The sequence below is a fragment of the Convolutriloba macropyga genome, chromosome 9 (assembly GCF_964194025.1).
Source record: "Convolutriloba macropyga chromosome 9, txConMacr16.3, whole genome shotgun sequence".
In the NCBI taxonomy this organism is placed as follows: Eukaryota; Metazoa; Xenacoelomorpha; order Acoela; family Convolutidae; genus Convolutriloba; species Convolutriloba macropyga.
Window position 1 is genome coordinate 13,296,793 of NC_134476.1, and position 13,668 is coordinate 13,310,460.

General features: G+C 35.2%; 1 protein-coding gene across 1 annotated transcript; it reads right to left on the reverse strand.

The window, feature by feature from the left end:
- Nucleotides 1-512: 512 nt before the first annotated feature.
- LOC142346127 (uncharacterized) lies at nt 513-12,333 on the reverse strand. The gene is made up of 3 exons (XM_075398632.1): nt 11,948-12,333; nt 1,998-2,181; nt 513-984 (listed from the first exon to the last, which is right to left on the reverse strand). The coding sequence occupies exons 1-3, from the start codon at nt 12,045-12,047 to the stop codon at nt 513-515; spliced, it is 756 nt and encodes a 251-aa protein (XP_075254747.1). The 5' UTR covers nt 12,048-12,333.
- Between the last annotated feature and the right edge of the window lie 1,335 nt (nt 12,334-13,668).

Here is a 13,668-nt window from a genome sequence, read left to right on the forward strand (position 1 = left end):
TTCCTTGCTTCCGTCAGGCACCTCAACCTGGGTAATTTATGCCACTTTTGTATAATCACAATTCAGCATACTTAGGTTACAGATGTTCGAACCCAGATTCAAACATTATTCCTCAATTTATAACAATAACTTCATGTGCAAATTAGTTGTCGTTATTTTCGCTGCAATACCCCCCCCCCCCGTCTTGTGGTAAAGCAGGCGTCGTTCCTTATAACACGCGTGCACTTACGTTAATTGATAAATGCCAGCTTCTATTAATTTGCTACCATGATATTATTTTCTTAGAAAATTATCAACTAATATAAATCAATATTGAATAATAACAACAACTACTAAAAGCTAGTTTCTCCAATAAACGCCAGTTTAAAAGGTGCCCCAGTCGAGACCGGTTGGTTATCTATGACCATCTTGCAAGATCTTGCTAGATGAAAGGCTACCTTGCAAGATTCTTGCAAAACACGAAAGATTTCCAAAATTAAACGTAATTTAACTCCGAGATTAACCATTTATGACTAAAAAGTTGATGAGTTGAAAATTGGGGAAATGGCGTTCAATTGATGAAACAGAGAACGGTTCCTGTGAATAAGTACGGAATCCATCGAAGCAGTATGATCAAACCCACAAACTAAAATTATCCCCAACCCCAGCAACAGCGACCCATCTACAATATACATTAAAGGTACTCCGTGGCCTATCTTGACCTGACAAATCCAGTCACAAGACCAAAGTCCAAAAAAGAACATAAATTTCACAGCCAGTAACCAAATCCGGTAAAACTTTCTAAGTTCCAGACCAAAAAACGCCCAGTTGAATATGAGAGCCAGCGACATTGCTTGAATGTAAGCAGTTCCAAAATAGCGGAAAGGGAGTTCTAGGAACATACGCAGGAATTCTGAAGCTTCGCCAGTTTGACTTATGAAAGTGAAGGATAGAAACAGTGTTCCAACCACAATGCAGGCAACGCCGAGTGTGTGATCGTAGATTCTTCATGGATCTGTTTTCCTTTAATTATCCATATTTTTTCAAGAATGTACCTTAGTGAATTATTGAGTATAACAGCATTTTCAATACATTGCTCAGAAAACAATCGCACAATGACTTTCCATTGTAAAAAAAATGTCAACCGGTTTGTCATTTTATATTAGCCATACAAGCATCATATATGATGTCATACACATCATACGCCATTTAAATGTCGGTGACTCTCATGCAGGATCCTCTTTCATCTACGAGAGATGCCAGTACCAGAGATGAAAACTCCATTCGGACTGAATATTTATTGAAGTGAATGTTTTTATTGTTCTTTCGTTATTCTCATAGTAAATTCAGAGTATTTTCATGCTGAATTTTTTTTTCTGAGATTTTTTTTTCAGGCTGAAATTTTGTTCTGATCAGTAATTCCACAGTCTGATTTCATCATGTAGTTCAGAACAAATTCAGAGAAACTAGGTTGTCCTGATTTTTTACTCTGATCAGCCTAATTTTTGACATGATCATGATACTTGAAAGTCCAAAATTCAGAACAAAAGTTATCATGATTCAGCGCTGAAAAAATAATTTAGTGCAGTCCGGGTACCCGGACATCATGGAAGATCATTGCTGTACGACAACCAGGATAGAATAAAAAGGCAAACCAATTATGGCACTATTAAGAGTAGTGGAAAACCATTTATAGACGATGTGTGATAAAAGGGGAGTCATGTACGATCAAAAGGTGATTAGCAGGAAATCATATATGCTTCCGTATGACAACCAGGAGATCATTTATAATCATTATACGTTAATGGTGACATCATTCAAGAATTAGCTAATCATATATTTTGTTGCCATTGTTAGTTAACATATATATATATATATATATATATATAAATATATATATATATATATATATATATATATATATATATAACAAGATCAACTCCTTATACACTACAATAGTTAAAATGAAATAAAGCAATTTTTTGATTCATAAGTAAAAAAAAAAAACAGATCCAATCCTGCAAATCATGAGGTAAACGAAGACAGCAGTGAAAGCATATGACCACCGCAAACCAACAAACAGAGCGGCGACCCAATTCTCGTAATAGATATTGTTTGGACATGCCTCGTACAACATTGTTTCAGTGTCAAGAGAAGCCACAAATGTCACAATGCATCCTATTATAAGAGGGAGAATCCGACCTGAAGAAAATAAATCAGGCATTCATTATTTTTTGAATGCTTTGTGCCCGGGTCGAAGTGTCACCGCCATTCAATGCAAAATCATGTACGGTAAGTGGTGTAATGTGGAAAATTTTGTAAGATAAGCGGTGAATGCGGTGAAATTACATAAATCAGGCGGTGAATGCGGTGAAAAAAATCTTTATCCCCTGGTAGCGGTGAAATTATGTAAATTCGCCGCTTACTCTAGCGATGAAATTACATAATTTCACCACATTTCACCGCAAAATTATGTACGAAATTTGCGGTGAAAAAAAAGAATTTTTCACCGCTTATCTTACATATTTTTCCGATTTTTCCTCGACCCGGGTGATATGGCGATTTAGGGACTTCATAGCAGGCCAACTAAACCAATTTTGACCGGTGATATCTTTTCACCTGGGTGGATTGTCCTCCTTGAAGTCCTCCCATTTTGCTGTATGAGGGAAGACGGACTTTTTAGGAATTACCCTCACGGCCAAAAATGCGATATAAGAGTGGGCTGCAATGGACTGCAATGGGAGGAATTTTGAGTAACTTCCCGCTGGCAGAAAATAGGATGCATGGGGCTGCATTGGCTGCAATACGAGGACTTTTGAGGAATTAACCTCCTGGCCAAAATTGCTATATAAGTGCGGTCTGTAATGGGCTGCAATGGGAGGACTTTTCTGGAACTAACCAATGGCTATAATTGGGATGTAACAGTGTTACATGATAAAACAATTTGAAAGCCAAAAGCCATCTTAAAAAAGTTAGTACACCAATACAATCCAAATCCTCTGGATAGTAAAAAAAGCACCAATTAAACTCTTTTTCTTTGGATCGTTAAAAAACCGTCTCCACTAAGAGTGCAAAAAGACGCCGCGCATGCAATTTATATGAAATTGCATGAACGAATTAACAAAAAGCAGATCTTACGTGACTGCGACGTCAAGTGGCTGTAACGAAAATCTTGACGACGAAATTTAAAAAAATTAACAGACACCCGTAATAAAACTCCCATTAACAGCCCCGGCTGTTAATAAAACAGAAATCTAATTTAGTTGCTGAAAAATTCGCTTGAGAGCAATTAAAGGGAAGCATTTTGGATTACTTGTGAAATTTCAAATTTGATAACATTTGTCTCTTCGACATCGGTATATCTTGTAATCTCGTTTAAGTTTTATGTCAAAAGCAAACCTAACCAAGACTACTTGTGTAGTGAGCTGTTTTTCGTAAGATTTTTAAACAGACCTCGCCAAAAATTGGAGATTTTTTAAATTTGAGTGTAATTTAACTTTTAGTAGAGAAATCAGGCTGACTAAAATCATACATCAAAAGCTACCATTTTAAAGCCATTTATCTAAACAATTTTTAAGGATGCTCTAAATTGTTTTTTGGAAATACGTTTTTGTTTAGACGTCCTAAGCATCGAATTATTGTGCGAGGGTCCTGAAGATAGCAAAACTACTTTTTTAGAAAATGAGTTTCATATTTATCGAAGGATTAAAGGATCAATGTTTTACAGTGAGTTTTCAATGAACTCTTGCAGCGAGAAAGTGAATCCTTGTACAAATATTTTTTCTTTTACATATAACCAGATCAGAACTTGCTTCCACCCAAACGCCTAAACACCCAAGTGATGGATGGGAACAATCAGAAGAGAATGCGCCTTACCTGTTCAACTTGTACAATTGAAATCTGATTCTTTTATGAGAAGCTATCAGTCGTCTTTAAAGGCAGGATCGGTATTTTGTTTTCTGAAAACCGTTAAGGTAGGGTAAATCGGTAACAAATTTTTGGTTTATATGCACTGATAAAAAGGTGTTTTGGACAAATTTGAAGCAAAGACTCTTTTCAAAATAGAAACCTTCATTTAATATTGCTTCACCAACAATAGTTAAAAAGCAAGTTTGATTAATATAAATTTCTAACTTTGAGTCTTATTTTTAATTTCCTCGATGCAAGATAATTTGCGCGTATGGGAGGTATTTAGGTTTCGAATCGATCGATTTCCAATAACAACAGCTCATTCTGCACAGATACAAAAAAAGAAAAAGTTTTTGTTAAACTCGTGAACAAAATTTCAGTTTTTATTCAATGAAAAGTGTCCTTTTGCGTACATGGGCGAACTGAGCCAACTCCTCACAGTAAAAATTATCTCGACCTGTGATATCTTTTGACTTTTGTTCATGCTTGACTGATTTTTGCCGAAAGTATTAAAAACATAACCGACTTATTGCTATCAAGCAACCAGTGACAGGCTGTTGTTGGTAGTAGCCAGCTGGGGCTTACGGCTGCAAGCATTAGGGGGGGGGGGGGTGGTTGGTGATCGGAGTGGGAATGTAGTCAAGAGTTGGTGCATTTCACGCGATTGGGATTGGTAGTGTTGGACGGGAGACAGCCTGAGGATTGGTCGAGAAAGGGGGTCCAAATTGTCAGATGGAGGAGGTTTGACTGTGGTTTGTGGGAGGGGGGTTTGATTGAGGTGCTTTAAGGTGCTTCAATGACCTTGTTTCGCGAGAGAAAAAGAGATCATTTTAGCGTGAGGCAAATTGCCCTCACACGACCGGCGAGCGGTTGGCTTCGTCAGTCGTAAAAAACACCGACAAGACTAATGACATATCGGAGTGGGAATGTAGTCAAAAATTACATAAAAAACACCGACAAGACTAATGACATATCGGAGTGGGAATGTAGTCAAGAGTTGGTGCATTTCACACGATTGGTAGTGTTGGACGGGAGACAATCGGAGGATTGGACGAGAAAGGGGGTCCAAATTGTCAGGTGGAGGAGGTTTGACTGTGGTTTGTGGGAGGGGGGTTTGATTGAGGTGCTTTAAGGTGCTTCAATGACCTTGTTTCGCGAGAGAAAAAGAGATCATTTTAGCGTGAGGCAAATTGCTCTCACACGACCGGCGAGCGGTTGGCTTCGTCAGTAGCGGGGTGAGCAGGTGGCGGATGGGGGCAACAGCGGGGGGGGGGGGGGGGGGGGGGGTGTTCTTCAACCTATAAGAACCGCCCTTCACACCATAAGTATAAAATTCCAAAACAGTTTCTGTGAATCGCACACTTGGAGACTAGTGATCTGAATGGCTCTATGAGCACTTGATGCCCACTAGGCGCTACCTCTTTATCCCGTTTTGAGGATGAGAAGTCAAATGGGTCAGACCAACAAATCGGCCAAGCAAAAATTACATAAAAAACACCGACAAGACTAATGACATACCCGGTAGATTGCCGGAAAATAGCCGCCGTTGATTCCAACAAGCATGATTGGGATTGAAAGAATATTGAAAGAATTGGGATTTTTGTTCAAAAACATTTTTTAAGTCCGATTTTCTTTGATGGCATTTCTTCTTGGTTGAACATACTTCTGTTTCTTAGAGAGAGGCTACAGGGGCTACTATCAATACCAATAAGCATAAGAGATTGTAACTAAGACTCATAGGAACGACGTTCAAATAGCGGGCATCTAAAATTGGGCTTTATGGGTTTACCCGTTTCTATTTCTGACTTCAATTTTTTAATATTGACTCTGTTCATTTTTTATTGCTTTGCTGAGCAACTGATGTTCAAATTCACAATTAGCAGAATAAGAGAAGAGAGAAACTAGCCTAGAGAAGTCAAAAAGATTTCACGCAAAATGTCGAAAAAGCGGCAAAATGGTAAAGCGAAAAAAAAGTTCGACGAAGTAAAAGACATAGCAGGACAAGTCCTGAAATACAATTCAAAGAATTGAATGAAAAAACTCAGACGTACTCTACCTGACCAGAAGATCAATTGAACAATTCCAGCCAGAACACAAAACTCGAAGCTTTCTTGCTAAAACTCGAACTTGCTAAAACTCGAAGCTTTCAAACCTAAGGCAAAAATTTTTTCTCTTTAAAAACACCTATTTCAAAAATATGTTCAAAACCAATTTTTGTTTCTGAAATCGGTCCAGTATTATATCTGCAAGACCTGAAAAATATTCATTGGCCCTTGAAGATCGATGATCAACTCGAAAATGACCAAAAAAATTGAAAAAAAGAAGTCAATTGCAATCTATCAGAAAATGTTGCCAAAAATTGTGATATAAATATCTTCAGAATCATTTCTATTTCTATGTCTCGAAAGGCTATCCAGTAACCCAATTCCAAGCTTTAAAAAACTCATTGGCTCATAGATCGATAGGCAGTAATTTTTTAGAAAAAATTTCAAACTTCAAAAAACAGAAATTCGTTCTATTAAAAGGTTGAAAGCCATTCAATTGCCCCCTAGCATTTAATAATTATTTAAAAACATACTATCAAACACTGGATGAGGTTACCTGTCTACTGAGACAAGAAAAAATAAATAAAATACAAACGTTTTGAAAAAACTTGAAAAAATTGCAAATTTTATCAAAAAACTTCCAAAATTCGAAAAGTTAAATTGTTGAAAACAGATCCATTGAAACTAAAAACCATGCAGTAACTTTTTATCAGAACGTAGAATAGGTTTTTTCAAACTTGAGAATGGACGAATATCAAAAACTGACAAAAGTTTTAGGAAACCTTAAAAAAATTGCAGATTTTACCAAAAAAATGCAAAAATCTAGACACTAAAATGTTAAAAACCATTCCATTTTTTCTAGAAACTATGATGTGCCCTATCAACAAGCCTCAAAGGAGATTGCCTGGTCCTTGAAGCTGGAAAAACTGAAAAAAATGACGAAAATTTTCAAAAACCTAAAAAAATGCGAATTTTGTCAAAAAAATTGCTAAAAATTGTGATATTCACAAGTTGAAACCTATTCCATGGCAACTAAAAATTTTTCAGTAACTTATTATTCAAGCGATAATGAGGTTTTCTGTCCCCTGGCACTCAAGCAACTTGAATAATGACAAAAAATGTCCAAAAAATATGAAAAAATTGCAAGCTTTGTCAAAAAATTCTGAAATTCATGATGGCAAAAAGTTAAAAACCATTCCATTACCACTAGAAACTATGCAGTAATCTATCATCAAACCCTTTATAAAACTCTAGAGGAGGTTTATTGGCACCTAGGTCTAAGAACACTCAAAAAATTACAACATTTTCAAACATTTTCAAAAATCCATTATCAGAAACTTGAGGAGGTTTCATGAAACCCAGGGCTGAAAAAACTGAAAAGAACAGAAAAAAATGACAAAAATTTTCAAAAAACCTGAAAAAAATTGCAAAAATTAGTATCCTTTTGCGAGTTTGTGTTTGTAGTACCAAAACTTATAGCCCAAAAAATGGTCATAACAAGCAATTTTGTGTCGCAAACGACCCTAATCAACTTTTAAAAACTTCAATCTAAGACTAATCAAACAAAGAAACTCAAAAAAATCACGAGTACATAAAAAAATGCAACATTTTGAGCCCAAAAACTCCTAAAAATGACCTTTTAACCTTAAATTAAGGCCATCCCAGCAGCTGCACCACTATTAGCACTTGAAAGACAACTAAAGCCCACTTTGGGCCTCTAATGAAACTTACTGCCCGCTGGGCGTTACCTGTTTATCCCGTTTTGAACGATTAAATTCAGTGAAAAATGTGTGAACACATCTTAAAAAAAACACAGCGCACCAATACAATTCAATTTTTTTGAATTGTAAAAAAAACATAACAGGACAAGTCCAGACATACAATTCAAAGAATTTTCATTGACTAAACAGAAAAACTAGACCTAGAATTCACTATGAGTGATTTGAGAAAACCAATTCAAAAAATGCCGCGTGTGAACAAAAAAACCACTAGCGAGAAATGAAAACTTAATTCAAACAAAAAACTAGGCATAGAATGAGCTGTTAATGGATTGGGAAAACTATTTAGAAATAAATCCGATCCAAAAAATCGAAAAAGAGTAAAAATCAGAGTGAAATTTCCGCATGTGAACAAAAAGCCACTACCGAGAAACCGAACTTTTGTTCAAACACCATTTTCGCACTCTACTTTAAAATTCACGCCGCAAAACCACCCGCTTTTTCGTTCCGTTTCCTGTTTCGGCGTGACCAAAATCACTACTCCAATTTGACTTCAAAAATCATGAAAATGTGTGAACAGATTTTTTAAAAAAGACAGCGCCCCAATACAATTCAAATTTTTTGAATTCTAAAAAAAGACCAAGAGAAAGCCAATAATAGCCCCAGCTATCGCTGTGCGGCTATTAAAAAAGACCGACAAGACTTATATAATTGCTACAAACTTCGTTTGAGAGCAATTAAATATCTGATTTACATATAAACCGAACGGTTTTTTGTTTTTAAGTTTCGTTGAGTTACCTGCCAATTGATAGTTGAGAGTACTGATATGAGAATGCGCATTACCAATACAACTTGAATGGTTTAAAATGATACTCGATTTTTTGCACGGTTTCAATTTAAAATCAATAATTGTGTCACATTTTTTTAAATTAATTTTTTCCCTTTTGTGATTTTCCTTTGTGATTGAAAAGAGTTCCGAATTGCACTCACAAGAAATGTAAAATATTAAAAGGAAAATTTAGCTAGTACGCTACCTATCTGAGAACTTTTCTTTGCTGTTTATATTGATTTCTAAATGAATTGGCGCAGAATGATCAAAAAATTCTGATCAATTGAAAAAAAAATGACAAGAAATTTTACGCAGCAAATTGAGACTAAAGCCTTCAGGATTCGTACTTTCAGCTCGAATTTGAGCTTCCTAAAATATTTGTTCAACTCGATCATGTCTCTATCGTTTTAAACAGTCAGTTGCTTTATGAATTCAACAACCTCTTGATTGCATTGACAGATTTCACGAGACGCTCATAATGCTGATTGCACAAAACTGGCAATCTTGTGTGTGTGTGTGTGGGTCCTCTCTATAAGTATTTTGTCCTTTTATCCGAAAATTGGAGATATTAATTTCTTGTTGATTATGCGCCAACTCATTTCAGATTTTTTAAAAAAAGCACAGAAATGTTCATAAAAATGCTGAAAAATATTCAGTTTACTATATAAAACTGCCCGGGTCAAGGTTTTTGGGTAAATTTTTGTAAGAAATGCGGTGATTGCGGTGAATGCAGTGAAAATAAATATTTCACCGCATTTCACCGCATTTCTTACAAAATTTCACCGCAAAATTCACCGCATTTCTTACAAAGAATTCATCACATCGACTTTTGTGGCAAATTAATGCAAGAAACGCGGTGAAAGCGGTAAATGTGGTAAAAAGTATAATTCACCACATTTCACCGCATTTCTTACAAAAATTCACCGCATATAATTTCCAAAGTTTAATCAAGCTGATTGAAAATCACAAGAAATTTATAAGATGATAGTGACAGTTGGCGCAATAACAAGCAATTTTGTGTCGCAAACGACCCTAATCAACTTTTAAAAACTTCAATCTAAGACTAATCAAACAAAGAAACTCAAAAAAATCACGAGCACATAAAAAATTGCAACATTTTGAGCCCAAAAACTCCAAAAAATGACCTTTTAACCTTAAATTAAGGCCATCCCAGCATCCGCACCACTATTAGCACTTGAAAGACAACTAAAGCCCACTTTGGGCCTCTAATGAAACTTACTGCCCGCTGGGCGTTACCTGTTTATCCCGTTTTGAACGATTAAATTCAGTGAAAAATGTGTGAACACATCTTAAAAAAAAACACAGCGCACCAATACAATTCATTTTTTTTGAATTGTAAAAAAAACATAACAGGACAAGTCCAGACATACAATTCAAAGAATTTTCATTGACTAAACAGAAAAACTAGACCTAGAATGGACTATGAGTGATTTGAGAAAACCAATTCAAAAAATGCCGCGTGTGAACAAAAAAACCACTAGCGAGAAATGAAAACTTAATTCAAACAAAAAACTAGGCATAGAATGAGCTGTTAATGGATTGGGAAAACTATTTAGAAATAAATCCGATCCAAAAAATCGAAAAAAGAGTAAAAATCAGAGTGAAATTGCCGCATGTGAACAAAAAGCCACTACCGAGAAACCGAACTTTTGTTCAAACACCATTTTCGCACTCTACTTTAAAATTCACGCCGCAAAACCACCCGCTTTTTCGTTCCGTTTCCTGTTTCGGCGTGACCAAAATCACTACTCCAATTTGACTTCAAAAATCATGAAAATGTGTGAACAGATTTTTTGAAAAAAGACAGCGCCCCAATACAATTCAAATTTTTTGAATTCTAAAAAAAGACCAAGAGAAAGCCAATAATAGCCCCAGCTATCGCTGTGCGGCTATTAAAAAAGACCGACAAGACTAATATAATTGCTACAAACTTCGTTTGAGAGCAATTATATATCTGATTTACTTATAAACCGAACAGTTTTTTGTTTTTAAGTTTCGTTGAGTTACCTGCCAATTGATAGTTGAGAGTACTGATATGAGAATGCGCATTACCAATACAACTTGAATTGTTTAAAATGATACTCGATTTTTTGCACGGTTTCAATTTAAAATCAATAATTGTGTCACATTTTTTTATATTATTTTTTTCCCTTTTGTGATTTTCCTTTGTGATTGAAAAGAGTTCCGAATTGCACTCACGAGAAATGTAAAATATTAAAAGGAAAATTTAGCTAGTACGCTACCTATCTGAGAACTTTTCTTTGCTGTTTATATTGATTTCTAAATGAATTGGCGTAGAATGATCAAAAAATTCTGATCCATTGAAAAAAAAATGACAAGAAATTTTACGCAGCAAATTGAGACTAAAGCCTTCAGGATTCGTACTTTCAGCTCGAATTTGAGCTTCCTAAAATATTTGTTCAACTCGATCATGTCTCTATCGTTTTAAACAGTCAGTTGCTTTATGAATTCAACAACCTCTTGATTGCATTGACAGATTTCACGAGACGCTCATAATGCTGATTGCACAAAACTGGCAATCTTGTGTGTGTGTGTGTGGGTCCTCTCTATAAGCATTTTGTCCTTTTATCCGAAAAATGGAGATATTAATTTCTTGTTGATTATGCGCCAACTCAGTTCAGATTTTTTAAAAAAAGCACAGAAATGTTCATAAAAATGCTGAAAAATATTCAGTTTTCTATATAAAACTGCCCGGGTCAAGGTTTTTTGGGTAAATTTTTGTAAGAAATGCGGTGATTGCGGTGAATGCAGTGAAAATAAATATTTCACCGCATTTCACCGCATTTCTTACAAAAATTCACCGCAAAATTCACCGCATTTTCTTACAAAGAATTCATCACATCGACTTTTGTGGCAAATTAATGCAAGAAACGCGGTGAAAGCGGTGAATGTGGTAAAAAATATAATTCACCACATTTCACCGCATTTCTTACAAAAATTCATCGCATATAATTTCCAAAGTTTAATCAATCTGATTTAAAATCACAAGAAATTTATAAGATGATAGTGACAGTTGGCGCAGTGGACTAACAAGTTGACGTCATTCCGGAGGTCAGATGTTCGCACCCGTGTGTTGACGATTCCTTTTTGTAAGCATACTGAGAACGTGGTGAAAATAAATAATTCACCGCGATTCACCGCATTCACCGCAAAAAGATGTAAGAAATACGCGGTGAAAATTATTTTTTTTTCCACCGCATTTCTTACGAAAATTCACCGCAAAACCTCGACCCGGGTGTGTTTAAACGTTCCCCTTTTTGTGCAACGAATGAATTTACTTTAAAAAAATAAAGACAATTTTACGAGCGCTGAAAACGCAAAAAAAATTCAATAAATGAGTTTTATCTAGAAGAAGAGATTCGCTTGCGATTGAAAACTAAACAATAAAGGAATGAAGGAATGGTAACGGGCATAGTATAACTGACCTGATTGGAAGAGATGTTTTTTGTACCAGTCGGCGTCTCGTTTGATTCCTTCCTCAGAACCGGAGCTCCCGCTGTAGCTTCCATCTGAATCGCCGTCCATTAGTTACACGTTCCAAAATTACACTCACGATTTTTCAGACCCAAACTAAGATAACTAAGATCGCAATTAAAGCTAAGCCCCTTTTTAGTTTTTTCCCTTCCTAACAGACCAATTTTCAGGGTTGAGTTCTTTTGACGTAAGATGATTCTACAGTGTTTTCACTGACTTAAAGAAAACAAATCAATTTGCAGCTTCAGGTGACAAAAGTACTTATGCTAATTTCTTCGATGTTTGTTGTTGAAGGCGTTGTCAATGAAAATAGATGTGCAAACGTTTAAAATTTCGCTTTCGATTAACTCTTTTTGAAATTTTACAAAAGTCATATTTTGTTTAAAAAACAACTTGCGTTGTTATCTCAAGTTTTTCAAGTTCAATTTGCCCTGAAGAGAGAAACTTTGAATGTCGAGAACTGAAAATAATTGAGTTGAAAGAACTGCACAGAAGTGAACATGAATGTGATTTTTTGCATATTTAGATCAAGCTGGCGTGAAATGTATAGGATGGCATGCATCAGTTTGAACGCGTTAGCGAGTGAAAAAGTCTGATTTAAAGTTGAACCAAATTCAAACAATATAATGACATTGAGCGGCAAAATTTCATCTGTAAAAAATGAACGGCGAAATTAGGTCAGCACCTGCCAAGTTTTCAAAGTATTTGAAGCTATTTTTGTCGCAGAGTTTCGCAGTACTTTTAAAAAAACATTAATCTGTCGTGACAAGCTTTTTTTGTTTGCTGTTGAAGTTGCTCACCGTTCTCCAAGTTGACATGTGAAATATGTGAAAGTTAAAGGGATTGTTGGTATCAAAAAGTTTTTCAAAAACAAACAAACTTTTGCAGCTCATAACAAGGGAGTTACTATTGAATAAACAAAAAACAGCTTTTTAGAGTCTTGCAATATGAACACCAAAGAGTATTCAAGAAAAATATATCAACTTTAATTTTTGAAGTAAAAAAACTTGGGAATTAAGTTTACCAATTTATGCGAATCAGGAAAAAATTTTGAGAGCACCAATAGTGCTTTTGGTAAGATTCAAAGTCTTCAAAATCAAGAAATGTTGTTTATATATTGCAAAAACTGAATTATAAAAAATCACATGTTGTAAATAAATTAATTCTGCAATAGGAATAACAATAAAACGCTTAATAAAATCAGTAACAATACAGCGCAAAGCTGGAAAGGAAATAATTTTGGCCGGTGTTGCCCTCTGTGAATTCGCATGCGTTCAGTGTCATAAGAGTAGCTTTTCAGTGTAACCAAATTCTGAAAAGTTCCTGAAAGCGCCATTTGTTGATATAAAGAAACTGTTGTAATCAAACTAGCAAATAAAACAATATAAAACTGTCAGAAAAAGTTTCAGGTAAAAAAGTTTATTTAAATTGTGAAATGTGAGAAAACATTCAGCGGAAAAAGGTGAAAAGTTAAAATAGCAACTTTGTGTTACAACTGTACGAATAAAAAAAGCTTAAATATTTATTTAATATCAAAGCTTAACCTATTAAAAACGGGTGCAAAAATCATTTGAAATCCAAATTGACGTACAATTGAGGGCAGCGTAAAATTCAAAAAATGAAAAAAAAATGTTTGAGCATTCTATTGCAGAGTGCAGACTTTTATATACTC

Coding starts and splice junctions, on each gene's coding strand:
- LOC142346127 (XM_075398632.1), bottom strand. CDS start 12,047: ATGGACGGCGATTCAGATGGAAGCTACAGCGGGAGCTCCGGTTCTGAG. Junction 2,182..11,947: donor AAAACATCTCTTCCAATCAG/GTCAGTTATACT, acceptor TATTTTCTTCAG/GTCGGATTCTCCCTCTTATA. Junction 985..1,997: donor GTTTACCTCATGATTTGCAG/GATTGGATCTGT, acceptor AGATCCATGAAG/AATCTACGATCACACACTCG.